Below are 24,134 nucleotides of genomic sequence, written 5' to 3' on the forward strand. Positions count from 1 at the left end.
AACTCTGCAAGCGCGGATAGGATATTCTCTGCTGCTGGCCTGCTCTCCAGGCACCATCGCATGAGCCTGAAGCCACAGACTCTGGCCAAACTCGTGTTTCTAGAAATKAATTCAAAGGCACTGTAGACTGAGCCTAATAAGGCATTTTTCATTGAATTTGTATTTAATTCTAAGTAAGTCACGGGCATTATGCACAATTTATAGATTTATAGACAACAAAATGTTGTTTAAATGCCGAGGCTTTATGTCCCTACCAGCCTAGTGACGCAGTCGCAAATGCTTCACAATGTATTTCTTTGTAGGCTATAGCCTTGAAATAATTGAAATAATATAGCCGGAATAATACATTTGTATTCCTTATTGGGATCCATGTCTGGCTCCTGACCTATTTCGAGTGTTTATATGTTGTTTAATAATGTAACCTATTTGAAATGATGAGCACTTCTTACATTCACCTTTTCATGTATATTAAAAAAAAGTTCATTCAAATCATATGGTTTGGTTTCAACATTTCAAAACCAAATGGTAGATTCAGGTAGTTTACAAAAATAGACGGGTGTTGATTAACTTGTGATTTTGAGGAATGGCGCGAATTCGGTGCAGCCTTTATTACTTGTGAGCGCGGAGCGGTTTTYAGCAGAGAGGTTGGAACTGATGGGGAGCACTGGAGTGGTGCGAATGCACCGCTCCATGAGTGATGAGCAGGATTTCCGACTGCTCACATACTCCGATCACGACACATCGTTATSTACTCAAACCTGGAATAACAGAAGCTCAGTGGATGCTAACTGGGTCAAAAGGGTCAGGGCTGTCGATGGTTTGATTTGTTCATCWGACGACACCGAAGATTTCACCACTGAACCCAGACATGGATCATGGAAATTTGCCAAGAAAACATAGAAGGTAATGAAATCCTAGGAAAGTCACACAGTAGGTATATAGGCCTAACTATCATATGACTGCTGTAGAATCAATTCTATCTGTAAATATCTAGAAAATAACCTGATTGTATTGCCACTATCTCTTCACACCCCGTCCCTGTAATATACAATGTTTTTACKGTTCAATTACATTCGCCCCTTTCCCTTTCTTAAAAATCAACCAAACTGATCCTAAAACATGATTGGACGGTGKGGCAGTGAAACGAAGACCCTGAAACATGATTGGCCGACGGGGCTGTCACAACTTTGATCCTGAAACGTGATTGGCGGTCAGGGATGTCAGTCACTCACGGTGGTGGGGAAGAAGCGGCTGAACTTGAACTTCTTGAGACACATSGAGCARGTGTAGGTCCCCAGGAAAAGGATGAATGACATCAGAGTGACGTCGGGGACGAAGCCRCAGGCTGGACCAATCAGCTCACCACCATACTTCACACACTGTTCCTTGTCGAGGGACGCCCACGTGGCGTTTACCGGCTACGGGAGAAAAACAGACGTACAAACAGACACAGACAAAACCATTACATCATGAGTTATGACTAGGATTAACTGAATACGTACATGCAGAATCGCCTAAATCCCGGGGAAAACATTTCACGACATAAGTGAAAGAAATTGATTTAAATATTGATTTAATTGAAATCAGTTAATGACAGCGTTGTCCATCAACAATTYACTGCATTGTTGATGTATAACACTGTCATAATCTAATTAACCCACACCAGCTCAGACAATTTCCTGTCTGAGACACACTCAGAAATATAGACTTCCTTCAGACCTCTGTGACTGAAGATGATATGGCTGTCAGAGAAGAAACACTCAAGTGGCTGCTGCTTACCAGATCAGTATCATTTATCCAGGAAGASACATCGCTATAGAGACCTGTCATATTTCCTGGATGGAAACAAACCACAACAAAAAACAACGACAGTGAGGTCTCCACAAAACCACTTTACGAGGTACTTGTCAAACTATAACATGCATTTTCCTTTGAGTTTTAAGCACTAGCCTTTTGTCTGAATTGTCAAAGGAGAGAGATGATGGTTGACAGGCTCAGGCATATGCTGTTACTTAACTCCGAGCCCCTGAGGAACATATCTCCCACCAACCATATACAGTAGTGCTGAGCGATTAGTGCTTTTGAGGTCGGTTCGGTTTCGGTTCGAATATAAAAAATAATCACGTTTTTTTTCTCGATTTTTTTGTTATTTAAATTTGTTATTAAATGCATWAGGTGTGTTGAATCCTGTAACAATATAGAATAAAAGTCCCATGACGGTAGTGACTGACCATTACTGCTTATCACTTATTAACCATCATTTATTCACATTACTTTAATAAAATATATGATATTTTTGTGTATATTACATTTGTTTTATTTTATGACTTTATTATTTAACTCCAAGTCATCATCTCATCTCTATAGAGCTGCTGCCTACGCTGTCTGACAAAATCACTATTTTAGTAGTTCTTCAAAGCAAATAAGGCATACTTTTATGACTGCTGAATACCAACTATCACTTAGATCATGTATTTTCAGTTGGAGATACTTACTTACTTACTTACTTACTTACTTTATTGTCCCCATGGGGAAATTTTGTTGCAGTGTCATGTACACATTTAAAGTTTGCGAAGCAATTACTCTCTATCCCTCTCGATCGCGTGTCTTCTGTCTCTTTTCTCCCTCTCTGTATCTGCTCCACACAGACCGAACAAGTAGGCTCGCAATGGATTGTGGTCATCGTAGTTAATTAACACGTTTTCTGCGCTAAACTATGTTGAATATTGGCCTGTTGGAAACTATAATTCCCTACTACATCGTACAGTTCGGGTTTGATCTGATTACTCTCTAGAGAAACTGCGCATTGTGCTCACAGAAAAAAATAACTAAATGGAATTCAAATAATTGAACCAATTTTGGTCAATAAGTTGTTTAAAAAAAATGAAAAATAACATACATTTTCGTTAATCGCTCAGCACTACGACCATAGAAACCTGCCAAGTCACTCACTAAACAGACCTGGTAAAACTGTTAAGAGATATCAYTGTGTACTCTCTCAAGTGGATACATGCTTGGACCATATAATTATAACCAGTTTAAATATTGTGGAATTTTTTTTCTGAGCTATAGGGATGTCAATGGGACGTGAGATGACTGATTCAAAGCTAGAGCAACACYGGCCAAACCACAGAACCAGAAAGGGATTATATATAAATGGGTCAAACCCTCTTCGGTAGCTACACCCTTGTTGTCACCTGGACCATCATCATTAGCACCTTCTGATCTGATTGGTTTAAACTACACAACAGCCAATGAGCTGTGAGCACAGTGCTGATCAGCATACCGTCGTCCGGTAGGGGCATGCAGCGGCAGTCGTACGTTGTGACGTAGTTAGGGTCGTAGTTAGCGTTGATGGGGTTGTAGTGGGCCAGCTTCAGCATCTTCTTGAAGGCATCGTAGATGAAGATGAAGGAGATGAGGGATGAAAAGCCCTCCTCCGTGAAGCGCGTGAAGTACTGGACCAGGAAGCTGGCGTCTGTGGCAACCAGCACCAGGCAAAAGAAAGCTGACCACAGGCCGATCCACAGCCGGAATTCCAGGTAGTCAAAGTCATTGTCTCTGGAGGGAGAGAGAGAGTGATGGTACAACCATGGTTAGTTAATGTAAGAGTAGGCCAATCCACGACCAGATCTCCAGGTAGTCAAAGTCAATGTCTCTGTAGAGGGACAGGTGGGAGAGATGGTAGCATGTACAGTATGTGTGTTTTGTGTGTATCAGAGACAGACAGAAAGATGGACAGAGGCTGTAAGGCCTGCAAACAACACCACTGACTCAGGAGTCAGTGAACCCAGTCGTGAAAACAGTGGAAGGGCATGGCGGATTCAACTCAGACCCGAGCCGTGGAAACATGGCGCCGTCAGCTCAGCTTTGGTAGTCTCCATTCACGTTATGACATTGAATGAATGTGAATTATTCATAACGGAACATAACCACTCCAGTGTTCTCTGTAATGTAATGCTAGAAGATGGCCTTCTCTCTGGCATGGCAAGGAGAAGGGGAAAAAAAGAGAGGAGAAAGAGGAGAAGAGAATTCTGGTCTGGTCTGGCCCGTGTGGGAGCAGGTCTAGACCGGGGTCACATGACCCCATTCAGTGGAGGAAATAGGAAGTAGCGAGCAGGACGCAGCGGGAAATGAAAGGACAATCGGCCTGGCAACGGGACCGCAGGCAGTTTGTTTGTTATTGTGAATAAATCGAAGGACTATTTGTTCCAGAGAATCAGATAGATACAAAAACTTGAGCCCAAAACAATGTGGCCAATTCATATTGTTTATGTCTATCGTGAGTATTATTTGTATTCTAGTTTTACTTGTTTTATATTGAAGGATACACAGAACCTGTGTAAATAGAAAAGCAATATGCAGCTTTTGCCAGAAGGAGAACTTAACATATTCACATGGTGAATTAGACTGGGGTTTGGGTTTTTAGTGGGCACCACGGTACCCTTGAGCCAGTACCACATACCACTGGTAATCCTCACAACAACAGTCCAACTCTGAAAACAAATACTGGAGCGAAGCAAAACATCCCTAGGGCCATTATTGTTGCTAATTTGTTTTACTTCCATTGAATTCTCTCAGACATATTTCCCCAGTCATAGGAGGTCATTTAAATACGAGAGAGAGAAACAAACGACTGGTGGTGGGTAAGTTGCCAACCTACGTACTGAGGTAAAATATGAGTTGAATCCATTAGTCCCCAGTCTAGTGGATTTGTTTGTGGCAGAGTTGCTACATCTTAATTCCTTTAATGATTTTGACAGCTTTTTGGGGTTATTTTGTTCTCTGCAATGTAGTCAGTATAGTACCCCCTCTTGGCTTCCACAATCTTCTGAGCCTCATTCCTGAGCCCTTTATATAAAAGGAAGGCCTTGTTCCTTCATTCATTGGCTTCAAGGATTTCATGATTAAACGAAGGGTTGGCTCTCTGCTTTACTCTAACTTGCCTAATGGGCACCACAGTGTTAACAACCCGGAGGAACCTACTCCTGAAAGCCTCCCCGGCGGTGTATCAATATCTGCGGTACTCATAATGCAAGGAAAATAGAGAGGGTGACACCTACTTGCTGAAGTTGAAGAGGAGCCTTTCAAACACCAGTACAGGACCGGTGCTGCTGAGGATGGTGAGAGGCTGGCCAGCCAGCAGACAGAATATGGCCCCTGTCACTGCCGTGCCCAGGAAACTTTCCAACACACCCTAGAGGACAGGAGATGGACACAGAGGGGCTGGTGAGTCAAAGAAACACACATACAGACAGAGATAGAAAAAAAAAGAGGCAGATGGGGACGTTTGTCCCAAATCCTGGGAAAGATTAGTCTCCGGGTGGAGTTAGTTAAAGGTCCTAGGTCAAGAACACGGAGTAAACAGCGAGAGTGGCAAAATCCAAATCACTGTTAGATATGTTTAAACCGAGTGGGACTGGACAGGAGAGTGATTGGTGGAGGGCCGAAGGCAGGGTCTGGTTCCAAACTACTGTTCTGGTACCCTACCCYCACAAAAAAACAAGAGCGCAAAGCTCTGGTCACACTTGGCTTGCCTGGTTACCCATCCACATCGCTCCGGCCAAATGCCACGCTCACTAATGTTTCTTCTCTACAATGAGTCTGGATTTGCTTCCTCCCCGACGACTTCTCAAATGTGAACACATTCAAAACGTTCTGATTGGTCCCAGAAACCAAATGGGTTGAGCCAGAGCCGGCCTACACAGATCCTGAATCATGTAATTTGGACATCAGCCCAAACGACTTCTAGGATAGGAGGTTCAGACTGATGCATGGAGCGATCGATAGAGCAGCAAAATGAAATTCAGGATGAGCTGCATAGGGCCTTAAGCAAACAAGATAAGGCACATCCAGAGGTGGCGCTCCTAGTGCCTGTTGATTTTAATGTAGGGAAAAGTCTAACCTCATTTYTACCAGCATGTCACCTGTGTAACAATAAGGGAAAACAACTCTGGATCACCTTTACTCCACACAMAGAAACACATACAAAGCTCTCCCTCGTCCTCCAGTTGGCAAATCTGACCATAACTCATCCTCCTGATTCCTGCTGACAAGCAAAAACTCAAACGGGAAGTACCAGTTACACGCTCAATACGGTAGTGGTCCAATGAAGCTACAGGACTGTTTTGTTAGCACGGACTGGAATATGTTCCGGGATTCATCCGATAACATTTACCACATCAGTCACCAGCCTCATTAATTAGTGCATTGACAACGTCGTCCCCACAGTGACCGTACATACATATCCAAACCAGAAGCCATGGATTACAGGCAACATCGACACTGAGTTAAAGGCTAGAGCTGCAGCTTTCAAGGAGCGGGACACTAATCTAGATGCTTATAAGAAATCCCGGTATGATCTCCGACATGCCATCAAATAGTCAAAACGTCAATACAGGACTAAGATCGAATTCTACTTTGCCGGCTGTGACGCTCATCAGATGTGGCAGGGCTTGCAAACTGTCACAGATTATAAAGGGAAACCCAGCCGTGAGCTGCACAGTGACACAAGCCTACCAGATGAGCTAAATTCCTTCTATGCTCACTTCGAGGCAAGCAACACTGAACTATGCATGAGAGCACCAGCTGTTCTGGACGACTGTATGATCTCACTCTCCGCAACAAATTTTAGTAAGACCTTTAAACAGGTTCAAATTCACAAGGCCGTGGGGTCAGACAAATTACCAGGACGCATACTCAAAGCAGGCAAGTGTTTCACTGACATTTTCAACCTCTCCCTGACCCAGTCTATAATGCCTACATGTATCAAGCAGACCCACATAGTCCTTGTGTCCAAGAACGCCAAGGTAATCGGTAGCCATGAAATGCTTTGAAAGGCTGGTCATGGCTCACATCAACACCATCATTCCAGACACCCTGTACCAATTCAAATTCACATCTATATTGCACTCCACACTGCCCTCTCCGACCTGGACAAGAGGAACGCCTACATGAGAATGCTGCTCATTTACTAAAGCTCAGCATTCAACACCATACAGTGCCTTCAGAAAGTATTCACACTCCTTGACTTATTCTACATTTTGCTGTGTTACAGCCTGGATTCAAAATTGATTAAATAGTTGTTATTTTTCTCAAGCATCTACACACAATACCCCATATTGACAAAGTTAAAGCATGTTTTTAGATTTTTTAAACTAATTTATTGGAAATGAAAAACAGAAATATTTTACTTTGTAAAAGCACCTTTGGCAGCGATTACAGCTGTGGAATTTCTGGGTCTCTAAGAGCTTTCCACACCTGGATTGTGTAACATCTACCCAATATTATTTTCAAAATTCTTCAAGCTCTGTCAAATTGGTTGTTGATCATTGCTAGACAACCATTTTCAGGTCTTGCCATAGATTTTCAAGTAGATTTAAGTCAAAACTGTAACACGTCCACTCAGGAACTTTCACTGTCTTCTTGGTAAGCAACTCAAGTGTAGATGTGGCCTTGTGTTTTAGGTTATTGTCCAGCTGAAAGGTGAATCATCTCCCAGTGTCCCAGTGGGAACGTTGTTTGAACCAGGTTTTTCTGAAGGATTTTTCCTGTGCTTAGCTCCATTCCTTTTCTTATTTTATTGATGCAGCCAACACTATGCTTGAAAATATGACGAGTGGTACTCAGTAATGTGTTGTATTGGATTTGCCCCAAACATAACCCTTGGTATTTAGGACAAACAGTGCATTGCTTTGCAGTATTACTTTAGTGACTTGTTGCAAACAGGATGCATGTTTGGAATATTGTTATTCTTTACTGGCTTCCATATTTTCACTCTGCCAATTAGGTTAGTTTTGCGGAATAACCACACTTTTGATGATCCATCCTCAGTTTTCTCCTATCACAGCCATTAAACAAACTGTTTTAAAGTCACCATTGGCCTCATATTGAAATCCAAAAGTGGTTTCCTTCTCCTGCAACTGAGTTAGGAAGGATGCCTGTATCTTTGTAGTGACTGGTTGTATTGATACACCATCCAAAGTGTAATTAATAACTTCTAGATGCTCAAAGCGATATTCAATGTCTGCTTTTATAATTTACCAATAGGTGCCCTTCTTCGCGAGGAATTGGAAAACCTCCCTGGTCTTTGTGGTGGAATCTGTGTTGGAAATTCACTACTCGACGGAGGGACCTTACAGATAATTGTATGTGTGGGGTACAGAGCTGAGGTAGTCATTACAAAATCATGTTAATCACTGTTATTGCAAATTATTCACGCAACTCATTATGTGACTTGTTAAAGCACATTTTACTTGCCATAACAAAGGGGTTGACTACTTATTGATTCAAGACATATCATCTTTTCATTTTTGATTCATTTGTAAACATTTCTAAAAACATAATTCCACTTTGACATTATGGGGTACTGTGTGTAGGCCAGTGACAACAAAATCTCAATTTAATAAATGTTTTATTCAGCTGTAACACAACAAAATGGTGGAAGAAGATCAGGGGTTTGAATACTTTCTGAATGCACTGTAGTCCCCTCCAAGCTCATCACTAAGCTCAGGACCCTGAGACTGAACACCTCCCTCTACATCTGAATCCTGGACTTCCTGACGGGCCGCCCCCCAGATGTTGAGGGTAGGCAATAACACATCCGCCACGCTAACCCCCAGGACGGGGGCCCCTCAGGGGTGTATGCTTAGTCCCCTCCTGTACTCCATGTTCACCTACGACTGCGTGGCCGCGCATGACTTCAACACCATCATTAAGTTTGCTGACGGCACGACAGTGGTTGGCCTGATCACCAACGACAATGAAACAGCTTATAATCGCCTACAGCGATGACAATTGAGCTGATTGTGGACTACAGGAAAAGGAGAGCCGAGCACGCCTCCATCTGCATCAAAGGGGCTGTGGTGGAACGGATTAAGAGTTTCAAGTTCACACACACCAATACACACAACAATGCCTCTTCCCCTCAGGATGCTGAAAAGATTTGGCATGGGCCCTCAGACCCTCAAAAAGTTCAACAGCTACACCAATGAGAGCATCTTGACTAGCTGCATCACCGATTGGCATGGCAACTGCTTGGCATCCGACAGCTAGACACTACAGAGGGTAGTGTGTACGGCCCAATACATCACTAGTGCCGAGATCCCTGCAATCCAGGGCCTCTATACCAAGCAATGTCAGAGGAAGGCCCTACAAATTGTCAAATACTCCAGCCATCTAAATCATAGACTGTTACCACTCTCTGCTACCATACGGAAAGTGGTACCAATGCACCAAGTTTAGAACCAACAGGACCCTGAACATCTTCTATCTCCAAGCCATAAGACTGCAAAATAGTTAGTTAAATAGTTAACCAATAGCTACCCGGATTATCTGCATTGACGCTTTTTGCACTAACTCTTTTGACTCATCACATACAATGAGAGCCAAGATGGCCGCAATCGATAAGAGACAATACTGTGCAGCTGTATTCATCGACCTGGCCAAGGCTTTCAACTCTGTCAATCACCACATTCTTATCGGCAGACTCAACAGCCTTGGACTCTCAAACTGACTGCCTCGCCTGGTCCACCAACTACTTCTCAGATAGAGTTCAGTGTGTCAAATCGGAGGGCCTGTTGTCCGGACCTCTGGCAGTCTCTATGGGGGTGCCACAGGGTTTAATTCTCGGGCCGACTCTCATCTCTGTATACATCGAAGATGTCGCTCTTGCTGCTGGTGGTTCTTTGATCCACCTCTACGCAGACGACACCATTCTGTATACCTCTGGCCCTTCTTTGGACACTGTGTTAACTAACTTCCAGACGAGCTTCAATGCCATACAACTCTCCTTCCGTGGCCTCCAACTGCTGTTAAATGCAAGTAAAACTAAATGCATGCTCTTCAACCGATCGCTGCCCACACCTGCCCGCCTGTCCAGCATCACTACTCTGGACGGTTCTGACTTAGAATATGTGGGCAACTACAAATAACTAGGTGTCTGGTTAGACTGTAAATTCTCCTTCCAGACTCACATTATGCATCTCCAATCCAAAATGTAATCTAGAATCGGCTTCCTATTTTGCAACAAAACATCCTTCACTCACACTACCAAACATACCCTCGAAAAACAGACTATCCTACCGATCCTCGACTTTGGCGATGTCATTTACAAAATAGCCTCCAACACTCTACTCAACAAATTGGATGCTGTCTATCACAGTGCCATCCGTTTTGTCACCAAAGCCCCATATACTACCCACCACTGCGACATGTATGCTCTCGTTGGTTGGCCTCATATTCGTTGCCAAACCCACTGGCTCCAGGTCATCTATAAGTCTTTGCTAGGTAAAGCCCCGCCTTATCTCAGCTCACTGGTCACCATAGCAGCACCCAGCCCTAGCACGCTCTCCAGCAGGTATATCTCACTGGTCACCCCCAAAGCCAATTCCTCCTTTGGCCGCCTGTCTTTCCAGTTCTCTGCTGCCAATGACTGGAACAAACTGCAAAAATCACTGAAGCTGGAGACTCATATCTCCCTCACTAACTTTAAGCACCAGCTGTCAGAGCAGCTCACAGATCACTGCACCTGTACATAGCCCATCTGTAAATAGCCCATCCAACTACCTCATCACCATACTGTTATTTATTTWGCTCCTTTGCACCCCAGTATCTCTACTTGCACATTCATCTTCTGCACATCTATCACTCCAGTATTTAATTGCTATATTGTAATTATTTGGCCTCTAGGACCTATTTATTGCCTTACCTCCCTTATCCTACCTCATTTGCACACACTGTATATAGACTTTGTATTGTATTATTGACTGTATGTTGTTTATTCCATGTGTAACTCTGTGTTGTTGTATGTGTCGAACTGCTTTGCTTTATCTTGGCCAGGGCGCAGTTGTAAATCAGAACTTGTTCTCARCTAGCCTACCTGGTTAAATAAAGGTGAAATAAAAAATAAAACAATGCTGCTACCATTTATTATCTATCCTGTTGCCTAGTCACTTTATTCCTACATCTACCGCAATGACCGTGTACCCCTGCACATCGACTCTGTACTGGTACCCTGTGTATTCAGTGCATTAGGAAAGTATTCAGACGACTTGACTTTTTCCACATTTTGTTACATTACAGTCTTATTCTAAATGTATTAATWGTTTTTTTCCTTATCAATCTACACACAATACCCCATAATGACAAAGCAAAATGGGTAGTTGGTGAAGCACCTTTGGCAGCGATTACAGCCTCAAGTTTTCTTGGGTATGACACTACAAGCTTGGCACACCAGTAATTGGGGAGTTTCTCCCATTCCTCTCTGCAGATCCTCTCAAGCTCTGTCAGGTTGGATGGGGAACGTTGCTGCACAGCTATTTTCAGGTCAATCCAGAGATGTTTGATCGGGTTCAAATCCGGGCATTAGGTGCTTTTGGCAAACTCCAAGCGGGCTGTCATGTGCCTTTTACTCAGGAGTGGCTTCTGTCTGGCCACTCTATCATTAAGGCCTGATTGGTGGAATGCTGCAGAAATGGTTGTCCTTCTAGAAGGTGCTCCCATCTCCACAGAAGAACTCTAGAGCTCTGTCAGAGTGACCATCGGTTTCTTGGTCATATCTCGGACCAAGGCCCTTCTCCCCCGATTGCTCAGTTTTAAAGTCACCATTGATGATGAATGGAAACAGGATGCACCTGAGCTCAATTTCGAGTCTCATAGCAAAGGGTCTGAATACTTATGTAAATAAGGTACTTCTGTTTTTTAGTTTTAATACATTTGCAAAAAAATCGAAAAACCTGTTTTCGCTTTGTCATTATGGGGTATTGTGTGTAGATTGCAAAAAAAWATATATATATTTAATCCATTTTAGAATAAGGCTGTAACGTAACAAAATGTGGAAAGAGTTAAGGGGTCTGAATACTTTCCGAAGGCAATGTATAGCCAAGTTATCGTTACTCATTGTGTATTTATTCCTCGTGTTATTATTTTTCATATTAATTATATATTTTTTCTCTCTGCATTGTTGGTATACATTTCCCAGTCTTCACCTGTTGTTTACGAAGCATGTGACAAATGTTATTTCTTTTGATTTTAAGCTTTCGACATCATGATATCAATCTGCCGATTCAGCGAATGCTTTATTTCCCCCATCACACAGCTCCAGACATACAAAGAGCTGTTATACAGGCCAATCAGGACAGACAGCCCTGCTCAAGTTCACATTGTGCCATCGTGTGTTTATACTAGCTGTATTTTACACACCATCACCAGGACTGGGTAGGAGACAACGGACAGATGGGATGCAGGATCAGAGCTATGCTGCCTGGAACGCTGTGCACCAATGCTTGGATAGCTATGGCTTCTTGGAAAGGTCAGAGGTCAAGAGAGGGATTCCCTTCCCCTCCTCCCACACAGTGGAGGGAGGTTGGGGGAGGACGGAGGAGATGGGGCAGTGACGAGGCTAGCTGAGTAATCTGGATCTGTGGTTATTTCTAGTGGAGCCAAATCCCCTGAGGCCAGCTCTCCTCGGCTCACGCATGCCTGTCTCGACTGACGTAGCTGAGTAAACTCAACCCCATATACATCTCATTAGATTTGAGTTGTCACTTGGACTACATCAAGTCGGCATCAGTCGATACTTGTAAAAATGTGCATTCATTAATGCATACATATATTTGTACTGTATAACTATGTAATTTTTGGGGGGGGGTTCTCCAATCCGTAGTTTTTGTTAATAACTTAATTCTATTGGGCCGTGTAATCCACTGTTTCCCAATGGAGTATACGATAGAAGTTGGGATCCGTAGTTTTTTATTTAAAAAAAATGGCATTCTATATATCCCCTGCTAAAGCAAAAAAAATCTGCCGTGCAATGAAGGGGCTGCTTCATTTCCGGTTACAAACGGCTTCCTTGGCGGAGGTTGTATAAAATGCTATTTTTATCCAAAACTACAGCACCCAAAGAAAACAACATATCTATACAGTCCAAACATAGGTACAAGGTACACTTAATTTACAAGTATCGACAGAAACCGACACGATATAGTCGGCGATGCACTCCGGCAAAACTCATGGCAGCTGAACTCCATTGAGATGTTGCAACTCAACTCCATTGAGATGTTCAGTATACGGAGTTGCGTTTACTCAGCTACGACTGATGCAGCTTGCTGTGTGTGTGGTGGTAGTGGTGGGGGGGTTGTGTGTGTGTGTGTGTGCGTGCGTGCGTGTGTTTGTGTGTTTAGTTGCACTCTCCCCAACTCTCCCACTTCATACTCTAACAGTCAACAAGCCGTCTGCATATCTACAGTAAACCAGATCATCCTAGCCAGCAATATACACACACCTGTCTTGGCATATGCCCTTAACACACAGTTAGTGGCAACTGCACAAGTAGGGCGGGGCGCTGTGCCCCAGGTCAGGTTAATTATACTATAGCCCACATTAGAAGATGAGCTATAAGGAGATGTAAAGCAATTTTGATGTAGAAGTTGAGCATTGGCCATGACGGTACTATGACAAGGAGTTTTTCTGACCACGTGACCTGACCAAGAAAAACTCTGAGTCCCAGTTATATGCTACAACTAGGGCCCTGTTGAGGTCACAGGTCAATATCCTGTCCCTCATTACAAATTATTAATATAGTATTTGCCAATGCTTAAATCCAGTTATGCTTATGCAAAAAAATATATATAATAAATATTTCAACTGATTCTGTTTCACAAAGACATATAAACAAGTGGGGCTCACCTGCATGTTTTCCGTAGCGTCTCCTAGCAACCCTCCGAAGGTGATTGCATTGGTTACGGTGCCCAGGTAGATGAACAAGATGGCGGACAGCGACTGGATGTGAATGGCGTCGTAGAAATCACTGGCGAAAAACGGCAGCTTCCGCTTGATGTCCAGAATGAGGCCGCCGCAAAACCTTAACAATGAAAATGTGACAGTAAAATGTTACATTTATGCCACAGACTCTTTGTTATTGTCAAGTGATTTAAAGACGTAGCCTCGTAAAAGGAGACGGATCGCTACGATCCCCATTCTGCTTTGGTCAGCGTAGCTACTGAATCTGTCTGGTTTGCGAGATAACTAAAGATGCTGTCTCATCACAAATCAGTGTCTGGCACATAGCTTAACTAAAAGGCAATGGTAAATAGTGTCTTGCTTTGGCCACACACCTAAGGTGTAATTTCCTGGAATTCCTTAGTAAACATGCGTGGAGTTACAGTGTTATAGTAAATAGTTTTGCATTCTGATTTCAGTGARAGTTGAGGCCTTGCTGAGTGACATTCTACATGAGTGACATACTACATGGTGGTATTGGCAGTTGAAGACAGCTCTGTATTGACAGTTGAAGACTGCTCTGTTATTCAAGACTACACCATATCATATGGTTTAGGCTAGTAGTAATGAGCAGTTTCATCCTTACTTCCCAGTGTTCATGAGCTCTTCTCCGACATGTCCATGTCCCCCTCCTCCCTGACCCCCGTCATGTCCCGGTGTGTCCCCATTCATCTGGGGCCCATCCCCTCCGCCCCCAGCATTATACTGGTTCTTCCTATACAGACACACACAGTAGGTTAACCCACAGACATCACTCTCCAACACACATCTGATTGTTTGTGGTCCACCRTGAGTACCAAGTTTGGAGGAAAGARAGGGAATACTCCGGGGTCACTTTTAAAAAGAAACATGCACAATTTAAGTAATTTCCTGGAACTAGGAACATTTACAGRATTGTTTAACCCTTCTAGGACCAGAGGTGTGTGTGACAGGGCTGTACCTCTTGTCAGACGAGGGCAGGGACTTGGGGGGTTCTATCCTGATGTCGGGGTCCCACTCCCCAGGGGGTAGGACAATGACCTCATCCAGGAACTCCTCGATGCCCGCAAGCAGGTCCTGTCTGTCCTTGGCCTTGTAGGCAATGTCATGGAACACCTGACCACAACACAACCGATGAGGAATCACATTAACATCAACAGCAGCACACAACCAAACATTTCTTGTTTCACACTTGTCTCTTCCTCATATTGTGACCTGAGTAATTGGATCCTAATCATTATCATCTATTTCTATGTAAAGACTTACAGTATCCCATCTATTTAAGCCGTAATCTCTTAATAATAGTATATATATATATATATATATATATGCCAATTAGCAGACACTTTTATCCAAAGCAACTTACAGTCATGCATGCATACATTTTACGTACAGGTGGTACAGGGTTGCGAACCTACTATAGTGGCATTGCAAGCACCATGCTCTACCAACTGAGCTACAGAGGACCACCAGGAGCTCTTATTGCACTGAGAGTATCTCTGTAAATCTCAGGCACAGAGTATTGGGCCACTCAGACCAGGCCAGGGGTGATCACTCCATACAGGATTTACCCAGGTATTTTACCCARAAGGCTCAGCCCTTTCTGTTTCCATCTACATGGGCCGGCACCCGTGTCTCACTGGGCCACGGCTCCGGCGGACCAGCTCTCACTTGGGGCCAAAGCCRGGCCACTGGTACTTTCAGCTTTAACAGCTTCTCAGAAAGCAACTGTTTTGATTATGCAGGGGTTGTCAATTCTGCTCTTCAACGAGTCGTCACTGTCAGCCCTAGCTAGGCAAACACAACGTCCCTAGTATAACTTCCCTGGTACAGTATACACTAAGTGAAACACTGGCGTTACAGTCGAAAAGGAGCATCAGACCCACAGTCAGATAAAGATCTCTATGGGACTGAGCGTTCACAGGGAAGCTGAGGTTTTAGTTAAACTGTAACTTGAGGAAATCCTGGGGAAAAARGGGGGTGTGGGGGATATGAGAGTCAGGTGCAATATGGGTAATCGGAGGGAGAGRAGTTTTTGTAAACGTTTCGTGGGTCAGTGTGGGCAGTGCAGGAGAGGTTAGGAGGAGTGTAAAATAAGAACTCTGATATCCACCAACACAGGAAAAGAATATGGTGACAATCATGAGAGATTACAATCACAGAAACTCTAAAGCAGGAGCAGTGCTGGTCTTTATAACACCTTATATTCTACTATGAGGCTGGGAGACAATAGTCAGAGAATATGGCATTGCCCTGCAATAACACTAAACGATACAGCTGTCGTAGAGTACGCGGCTGCTCCTTTTAACGATTGTCTTGTCATAATGTCTTGTCAACAGGCATGAGGGTCAATGAACTTCGCCTYGTACTACCACACTGATCTCACAAGCGTACATATATGATTTGCTATACGGATATTAAATCATAATTGTATTTATTTATTTAACCTTTATTTAACTATAAACAGTCAGGTCCATAATTATTGGCATCCTTGATAAAGGTGAGCAAAACATTTGCAAAAAAATKATCATACAATACAGGACAGTATTGTATTATTTATTTTATACAGTCTTTTTTGCTCACCTTTATCAAGGGTGCCAATAATTATGGACCTGACMGTATGTAATCTCGCAAGATCAATTCCATATACCACCAACCACTGCGACCTGTATGCTCTCGTCGGCTGGCCCTCGCTACATATTTGTTCCAAGACTCACTGGCTCTAGGTCATCTATAAGTCTTTGCTAGGTAAAGCTTCGCCTTATCTCAGCTCACTGGTCACCATAACAACACCCACCCGTAGCACKCGCTCCAGCAGGTATATCTCACTGGTCATCCCTAAAGTCAACACCCCCTTCGGCCTCCTTTCCTTCCAGTTCTCTTCTGCCAATGATTGCAAAAAGTTGGAGACTTATATCTCCCTCACTAACTTTAAGCATCAGCTATCTGAGCAGCTCACAGATCTCTGCAGCTGTACACAGACCATCTGTAAACCATYTGTAGCCCATCCAACTACCTACCTCATCCCCATATTGTTTTATTTACTTTTTTTGCTCTTTTGCACACTACTATTTCTTCTTGCACATCATCATCTGCACATCTATCACTCCAATGTTAATTTGCTAAATTGTAATTACTTCGCTACTATGGCCTATTTATTGCCTTACCTCCTTACTCCATTTGCACACACTGTATATATACACTGCTCAAAAAAATAAAGGGAACACTTAAACAACACAATGTAACTCCAAGTCAATCACACTTCTGTGAAATCAAACTGTCCACTTAGGAAGCAACACTGATTGACAATAAATTTCACATGCTGTTGTGCAAATGGAATAGACAAAAGGTGGAAATGATAGGCAATTAGCAAGACACCCCCAATAAAGGAGTGGTTTTTGCAGGTGGTGACCACAGACCACTTCTCAGTTCCTATGCTTCCTGACTGATGTTTTGGTCACTTTTGAATGCTGGCGGTGCTTTCACTCTAGTGGTAGCATGAGACGGAGTCTACAACCCACACAAGTGGCTCAGGTAGTGCGGCTCATCCAGGATGGCACATCAATGCGAGCTGTGGCAAGAAGGTTGCTGTGTCTGTCAGCGTAGTGTCCAGAGCATGGAGGCGCTACCAGGAGACAGGCCAGTACATCAGGAGACGTGGAGGAGCCGTAGGAGGGCAACAACCCAAGCAGCAGGGACCGCTACCTCCGCCTTTGTGCAAGGAGGAGCAGGAGGAGCACTGCCAGAGCCCTGCAAAATGACCTCCAGCAGGCCACAAATGTGCATGTGTCTGCTCAAACGGTCAGAAAAACAGACTCCATGAGGGTGGTATGAGGGCCCGACGTCCACAGGTGGGGGTTGTGCTTACAGCCCAACACCGTGCAGGACGTTTGGCATTTGCCAGAGAACACCAGAGCATTGCAAATTCGCCACTGGCGCCCTGTGCTCTTCACAGATGAAAGCAGGTTCACACTGAGCACATGTGACAGACGTGACAGAGTCTGGAGACGCCGTGGAGAACGTTCTGCTGCCTGCAACATCCTCCAGCATGACCGGTTTGGCGGTGGGTCAGTCATGGTGTGGGGTGGCATTTCTTGGGGGGCCCACGCACAGCCCTCCATGTGCTCGCCAGAGGTAGCCTGACTGCCATTAGGTACCTGAAGGATGAGATCCTCAGACCCCTTGTGAGACCATATGCTGGTGCGGTTGGCCCTGGGTTCTCCTAAGCCAGACAATGCTAGTTCCTCATGTGGCTGGAGTGTGTCAGCAAGTTCCTGCAAGAGGGAAGGCATTGATGCTATGGACTGGCCCGCCCGTTCCCCAGACCTGAATCCAATTGAGCAACATCTGGGACATCATGTCTCGCTCCATCCACCAACGCCACGTTGCACCACAGACTGTCCAGGAGTTGGCGGATGCTTTAGTCCAGGTCTGGGAGGAGATCCCTCAGGAGACCATCCGCCACCTCATCAGGAGCATGCCCAGGCGTTGTAGGGAGGTATACAGGCACGTGGAGGCCACACACACTACTGAGCCTCATTTGACTTGGGTTTAAGGACATTACATCAAAGTTGGATCAGCCTGTAGTGTGGTTTTCCACTGTAATTTTGAGTGTGACTCCAAATCCAGACCCCCATGGGTTGATAAATTTGATTTCCATTGATAATTTTTGTGTGATTTTGTTGTCAGCACATTCAACTATGTAAAGAAAAAAGTATTTAATAAGAATATTTCATTAATTCAGATCTAGGATGTGTTATTTTAGTGTTCCCTTWATTTTTTTGAGCAGTGTAGATTTTTCTATTGTGTTATTGACTGTACATTTGTTTATCCCATGTGTAACTCTGTGTAGTTGTTTTTGTCGCACTGCTTAGCTTTATCTTGGCCAGGTTGCAGTTGTAAATGAGAACTTGTTCTCAACTGGCCTACCTGGTTAAATAAAGGTGAAATAAATAAATAAATAAATAAAAAATGTGGAAGTATAAAGCTAAAATCAACTCTAACCGTACCATGACTTCAATCCCAGATCAACATTGTAAGCCTTGCCAATTTCATAATTACAACTGTAGGATCCAGAGAGCCTTGTGTAAGACATGACATCTTAGTTTCCTAGTCTACACCGTGTTGAGCCATATGCCACCTGGGTGCTATATGTGGCCTGGAGTCGTCTTTCTGCCTATGTTAATCTCTTAATACTACAGCTGGCCAGACATGTACTAAACATAGGGCAAACACTGCAGCAATAGACTCACACTCAGATTAACAAACAAAATATACATTCACACGGACCAAGTCCCTTGAACTCCAGGAAGACTGGACAGTACCAACTCCTTGGTAAATATACAATATAAGCGGGCTGGACACAGTAAGTCACGTACCTCATCAGACATGAGGGTGGCGATAGCGCGTCCGATCTCATGGTAAGAATTGGCTTTTCCTTTGGGCCCCAGCAGCACGAATAAAAACCTGAAAGGAAGTGGAGAAAAAAATAGAAGGATATTCAGAAATAGACAGTTAACAAAAAGCCCAAATTGGGTAAAACAGTGGTCACTAGTGGTTGTACTCTATAAATACAGTACCAATCAGCCTCTACAGCAGGCCTGGGCAATTCCAGTCTTCGGGGTGCCTGATTGGTGTCACACTTTTTCTCCATCCCTAGCAAACACACCTGATTTAAACTAATTACATTTTTAACTGAAGATCATGTTTATTTGATGATTGGAGTCAGGTGTGTTAGCTGGGGCAAAAGTATGACACCAATCAGGCCCCCGAGGACTGGAATTGCCCAGGCCTGCTCTACAGGCTATGAGATATAGTGGTGGTGATTGTGGTTGTAGTTGGTGTCAGCGGTCATTAGGGTACCTGGTAGGGACGGGGACCTCTGTCAGAGCTCCCAACATGACAGCCTGCTGCAGACGGACGAACGCCACGAAGGGCGAATCCAGGAAGTCCACCTCTCCGACCAGGACGTTAGATGCCTCGGCATCACGAGGAAGCTTCTTCATAAACTTATTCTTCAGCTACAGATGGTGAGGGGGGGGAAGAGAAAGATAGATTAAGAGAGAGGGGGGGGGGAGACAAGAGATAAAGAGAAAGGGGAGAGAGAGACAGAGTTGAACAAAGAGTAAGAGGAGAGAGAGAGAGAGAGAGAGCGAGAGAGAGAACATGAGAAACTTAAAGATAGAGACAGAAAAAGAGAAAGAAAGCAATTAAATCCTAGCCTTGACCCACATCTATTCAAAAGACACGGTGCTTGACACGACTGTCCTTATCAGAGTAGAATGAGAAAAGCAGCAAAGGTATTGTAACAATGGACATTTCACATGCTCCAAAGTTGTACACAGTTCCATGAATGAAACGGGGCCGCACAGTACAACCCGTCCCCGGCACATTGGCATTGCATGCTGTATTATGTGGCAACATTGCAGCTCGTAGCGTCTGTAGAAACAGATTAAAGCAGTTTTTAATCACTCTGTGACTCACTAACTCACTGAGAAAGGACACATAACGAAGTCCTTTCTGTTCATTGGTTATACACTTGACCAAGTCTCTAGAATGACATGTAATGAGAATGTAACACAGTAGCAACAGAAAAGATTCCCCTCTGTGCAACTGTATACAGAATAACAGGCCAGGTGAATGCATACCAGCCCTTCCCGTTAGGTCAATGTGCCGGTAAATTCAAATTAAGGCCTAAGTGGGACACTGACGTACTACTTAGTCCCAGTGAAATGTAAAAAAAACACTAAACATCCAGAGACCTCGGACGAGGAGATGATCAACTAAGCAAGGCCTTGGTGTTTTATCAAAGGCCAGAGCAATTTGACAAATGAGCTACTGYTGTCAGTGTAATTCCCGGAGTTAGTTACTGTGTCTGTGTACTGGTTTCAGCAGGCTTCAGGAGGAGTAGCAACATTGGCACTAAACACTTAAGAGAGAGTGTCAGGGCTCTTTGTGTGTTAGGCTCATAGGCTTTATCAGTCGAGCAAGGCCACACAACCCTAGGAACACACTCCATCACACACAAACACACACRCTGTGCCCAATCTTTGACCCTGCATAGTGCAGGAGTTGAAATGTAGAGTGCCCAAACACAGACGCACACACACACAATAATAACCTCACCTGGTCTCTATCTGGTTGGTCAGAGAAGTCGTTGAGGCTGTTAGAGGTCAGGTTCCGATGGGTCGTGGCTGGGCTACCTGTGGGGTCAGAGGTCCGAGTTCAAAGACCAGGACTGAGAGGGGTCACCGTGTCCGTTAGTGCACAAAACAGTCAAATGGTTTTATAGCGTTCTGAAATGGAGGTGAGTGTTTCTTATTGGACCAGGTAGTCCCTCCCTGTTTCAGGCAGTTTTGTTCCGTTTGGTGCCTGATGAACACAACCCTGGGGTCCAACAAAGTCACTGAGATGAAAGGTAAAGCACAAGTCAGAGAAAAGACAAAGGCCCAGTGAGATTAGACTGATCTCAGAGAAGGAGATGAAGAGAAACAGAACAAAATAGGAACAGAAACTTCAGAAGGAACTAATATAAATCTGGAAGGCTGCCAGGGCTTAGTTAAGCTTTAGGGCCGATGCCAGCTGCAGTGGATCAGATCTTCTGACTGAAATCTCCCACTGCCGTGCCCTGTTCGTCTCTGATCTGATGCCAACTGGTCCCTCACTGACACGGCAAAGCAGAGAGAGGGCACGGACACTCAGTCGTGTTTGTAGTCTATGGTGGGGTTGGTGGGCGAGTGGGAGAGTGGGAGAGATAGCCAGACTCCGTGAGAAGGCTGGGTTGGCATTGTAGTTCTGTTAACCTGACAAAGTTGGTCAATAGTCAAGTAGGGTCTACATTAGCTAGTTGGTTGTTTACTATTTCTCTGGGCATGATAGACTGTGACTTGGATGCTGTTTGATGCAGTCGTATAAAAAAATCCTCCAAAAATGGAGGACTGATCGTGATTTCCCATGAGAGTATTGTTTTCAGTCATCTATGCTAATATCAGCAATACGAGTTTGGATCGCAAATTAGCACATAGACTATTGTCAAGGTATGTGTTATGACCTGTTATAGACTATGTTATATGAATATTATAACCTGACTTACACAGGTATCCCACACTAGGGTGTTGTAATGCATTATAACCTGACTTATTGAAAAATGTCCTTGTTTTAGAGTGTTGTATTGCATTATTTGCGTATGACTTACACAGGCATTCCAAAAAATGTCCATGTTAGAGTGTTGTATTGTTTTATAACCTGACTTACAAAAGTATCCCACACAAGGGTATGTTATAATGCATTATAATATTAGAATCAGGGGTTGAAACCGGTTCAGGGAACAGAACCGAAAACCGGAAAATAATGACATTTTGTAAGGAACAGAAACGGAACCTGGAACGAAAGTTATCCATACTGTTCCGGAACAGAACCGTTATTTTAAAAGCTGGGAACCAGTTAATAATATTATTTTACATTACAGAATTTTTTTTCTAGTCCCACAACAAAACGCAACAAAAGCGCCAATGCAAAGCCCTCACTCTGTAAATCGAAACTTATTCCAGTGGCTGCCAGCAAGCTGATAATCGTTGCCTGTGTGTGTTTAAGCTACCTGCCCATCCCCACCTCCGAAGAATAGCTACTGTACTGACGTTACAAACTTGATTTAGAAGATAGAGATTTTTTATTAATTCACTTTTTTAAAGGATACTATAGGCATAGTTATTACATTTCACATTGGATTTAATAACTACAAAAAGGTAAGACGTGTTTTTAACTCTGGTACGGCTCTGCACACACAAGCTTGTTATCTACCTAACAAGCTGCCCAGCGCTTCAAGTTTCCTCAAGTTCAGAACTTTATTTTGCTAGTCGGAACAGTGGAACAAAAATGTTTAAAATAGTGGTTCTGTTTAGAACGAAACAATAGGAAAATAACTTTGGTTCCAACCCCTGGTTATAATGCATTATAGCCTGACTTACACAGGCAAGCCTTGTGCCATATGTGTTATAACCTGACTTAATAAGGTATCCCATGTGTAATAAATGCATTATAACCTGACTTACTGAGGTATTGCATGCTGGAGCTCCTTTGGACCTCCTCTATGGGTTCCTCAGAGCCAAGCGGGGTTGCATAAGGCACAAATTGGGACTGGGACTGGGGGTGGGAGTGGGGGAAGGGCTGGGGGTGTTCATGGGGACTGCGTGCTTTAGTGCAGACAGAGCATCCAGAGAGAGAGAGAGAGAGAGCGTAAATGAGTGAAGGAAGGAAAGGGAGACAGGGAAAGGAAAGGAGTGAAAAGAAGAGAAAAGACAAGAACTTATTAGACTTTTCCTACAAAAGCCAGTGTAGAGAATGTTAGTCTGCTCAGGAGAATAAAGAGTGCAGTTAGAGGTTAGAGAGAACAAGAACAATCTCACACACTTCAAAGTGCAGTACCGTATTACTGTGAGTGCCTATCCAAGCAGTTAAGGTTTTGACAAATAATTCAATCAGATGCTGTAAAGTCTGAATCCATTTCGGAGATAGTAGTATTTAGAAGAAAAAATAAAACACAAGCATCAACACTCAGGGTTACAAGAATCTTGCCAGGCACATTCACATGGTTAATAGGCCAGTCTATTGCCACCTAGATATACAGCTGAAGTCGGAAGTTAACATACACTTAGGCTGGAGTCAATAAAACTCGTTTTTCAACCACTCCACATATTTCTTGTGAACAAACTATAGATTCGGCAAGTCGGTTAGGACATCTACTTTGTGCATGACACAAGTCATTTTTCCAACAATTGTTTACAGACAGATTATTTCACTTATAATTCACTGTATCACAATTCCAGTGGGGTCAGAAGTTACATACGCTAAGTTGACTGTGCCTTTAAAACAGCTTGGAAAATTCCAGAAAATGATGCCATGGCTTTAGAAGCTCCTGATAGGCTAATTGACATCATTTGAGTCAATTGAGGTGTACCTGTGGATGTATTTCAAGGCCTACCTTCAAACTCAGTGCCTCTTTGCTTGACATCATGGGAAAATCAAAAGAAATCAGCCAAGACCTCAGAAAAAAAAATTGTAGACCTCCGCAAGCCTGGTTCATCCTTGGGAGCAATTTCCAAATGCCTGAAGGTACCACGTTCATCTGTACAAACAATAAGTACGCAAGTATAAACACCATGGACCACACAGCTGTCATACCGCTCAGGAAGGAGACGCGTTTTGTCTCCTAGAGATGACGTACTTTGGTGCGAAAAGTGCAAACCAATCCAGAACAACAGCAAAGGACCTTGTGAAGATGCTGGAGGAAACAGGTACAAAAAGTATCTATATCCACAGTAAAAATGAGTCCTATATTCGACATTAACCTGAAAGCCGCTCAGCAAGGAGAAGCAACT

The 24,134-nt window shown here is 43.6% G+C and overlaps 1 protein-coding gene across 2 annotated transcripts in view; it reads right to left on the reverse strand.

Moving 5' to 3' along the window:
* LOC111963823 (electrogenic sodium bicarbonate cotransporter 1) overlaps nt 1-24,134 on the reverse strand; it is an 81,423-nt gene that overhangs the window by 13,403 nt on the left and 43,886 nt on the right. For both annotated transcript variants that reach the window (XM_023987368.2, XM_070443537.1), the window contains exons 7-16: nt 20,884-20,960; nt 19,621-19,778; nt 19,137-19,224; nt 14,720-14,874; nt 14,366-14,494; nt 13,687-13,861; nt 5,064-5,197; nt 3,287-3,561; nt 1,780-1,835; nt 1,233-1,418 (exon numbers count right to left, since the gene is read on the reverse strand). In XM_023987368.2, the coding sequence (XP_023843136.1) occupies nt 1,233-1,418; nt 1,780-1,835; nt 3,287-3,561; nt 5,064-5,197; nt 13,687-13,861; nt 14,366-14,494; nt 14,720-14,874; nt 19,137-19,224; nt 19,621-19,778; nt 20,884-20,960 (1,433 nt within the window). The remainder of the gene's footprint in view (nt 1-1,232; nt 1,419-1,779; nt 1,836-3,286; nt 3,562-5,063; nt 5,198-13,686; nt 13,862-14,365; nt 14,495-14,719; nt 14,875-19,136; nt 19,225-19,620; nt 19,779-20,883; nt 20,961-24,134) is intronic.

This window comes from Salvelinus sp. IW2-2015, linkage group LG5 (genome assembly GCF_002910315.2).
Source record: "Salvelinus sp. IW2-2015 linkage group LG5, ASM291031v2, whole genome shotgun sequence".
NCBI classification, from domain to species: Eukaryota; Metazoa; Chordata; class Actinopteri; order Salmoniformes; family Salmonidae; genus Salvelinus; species Salvelinus sp. IW2-2015.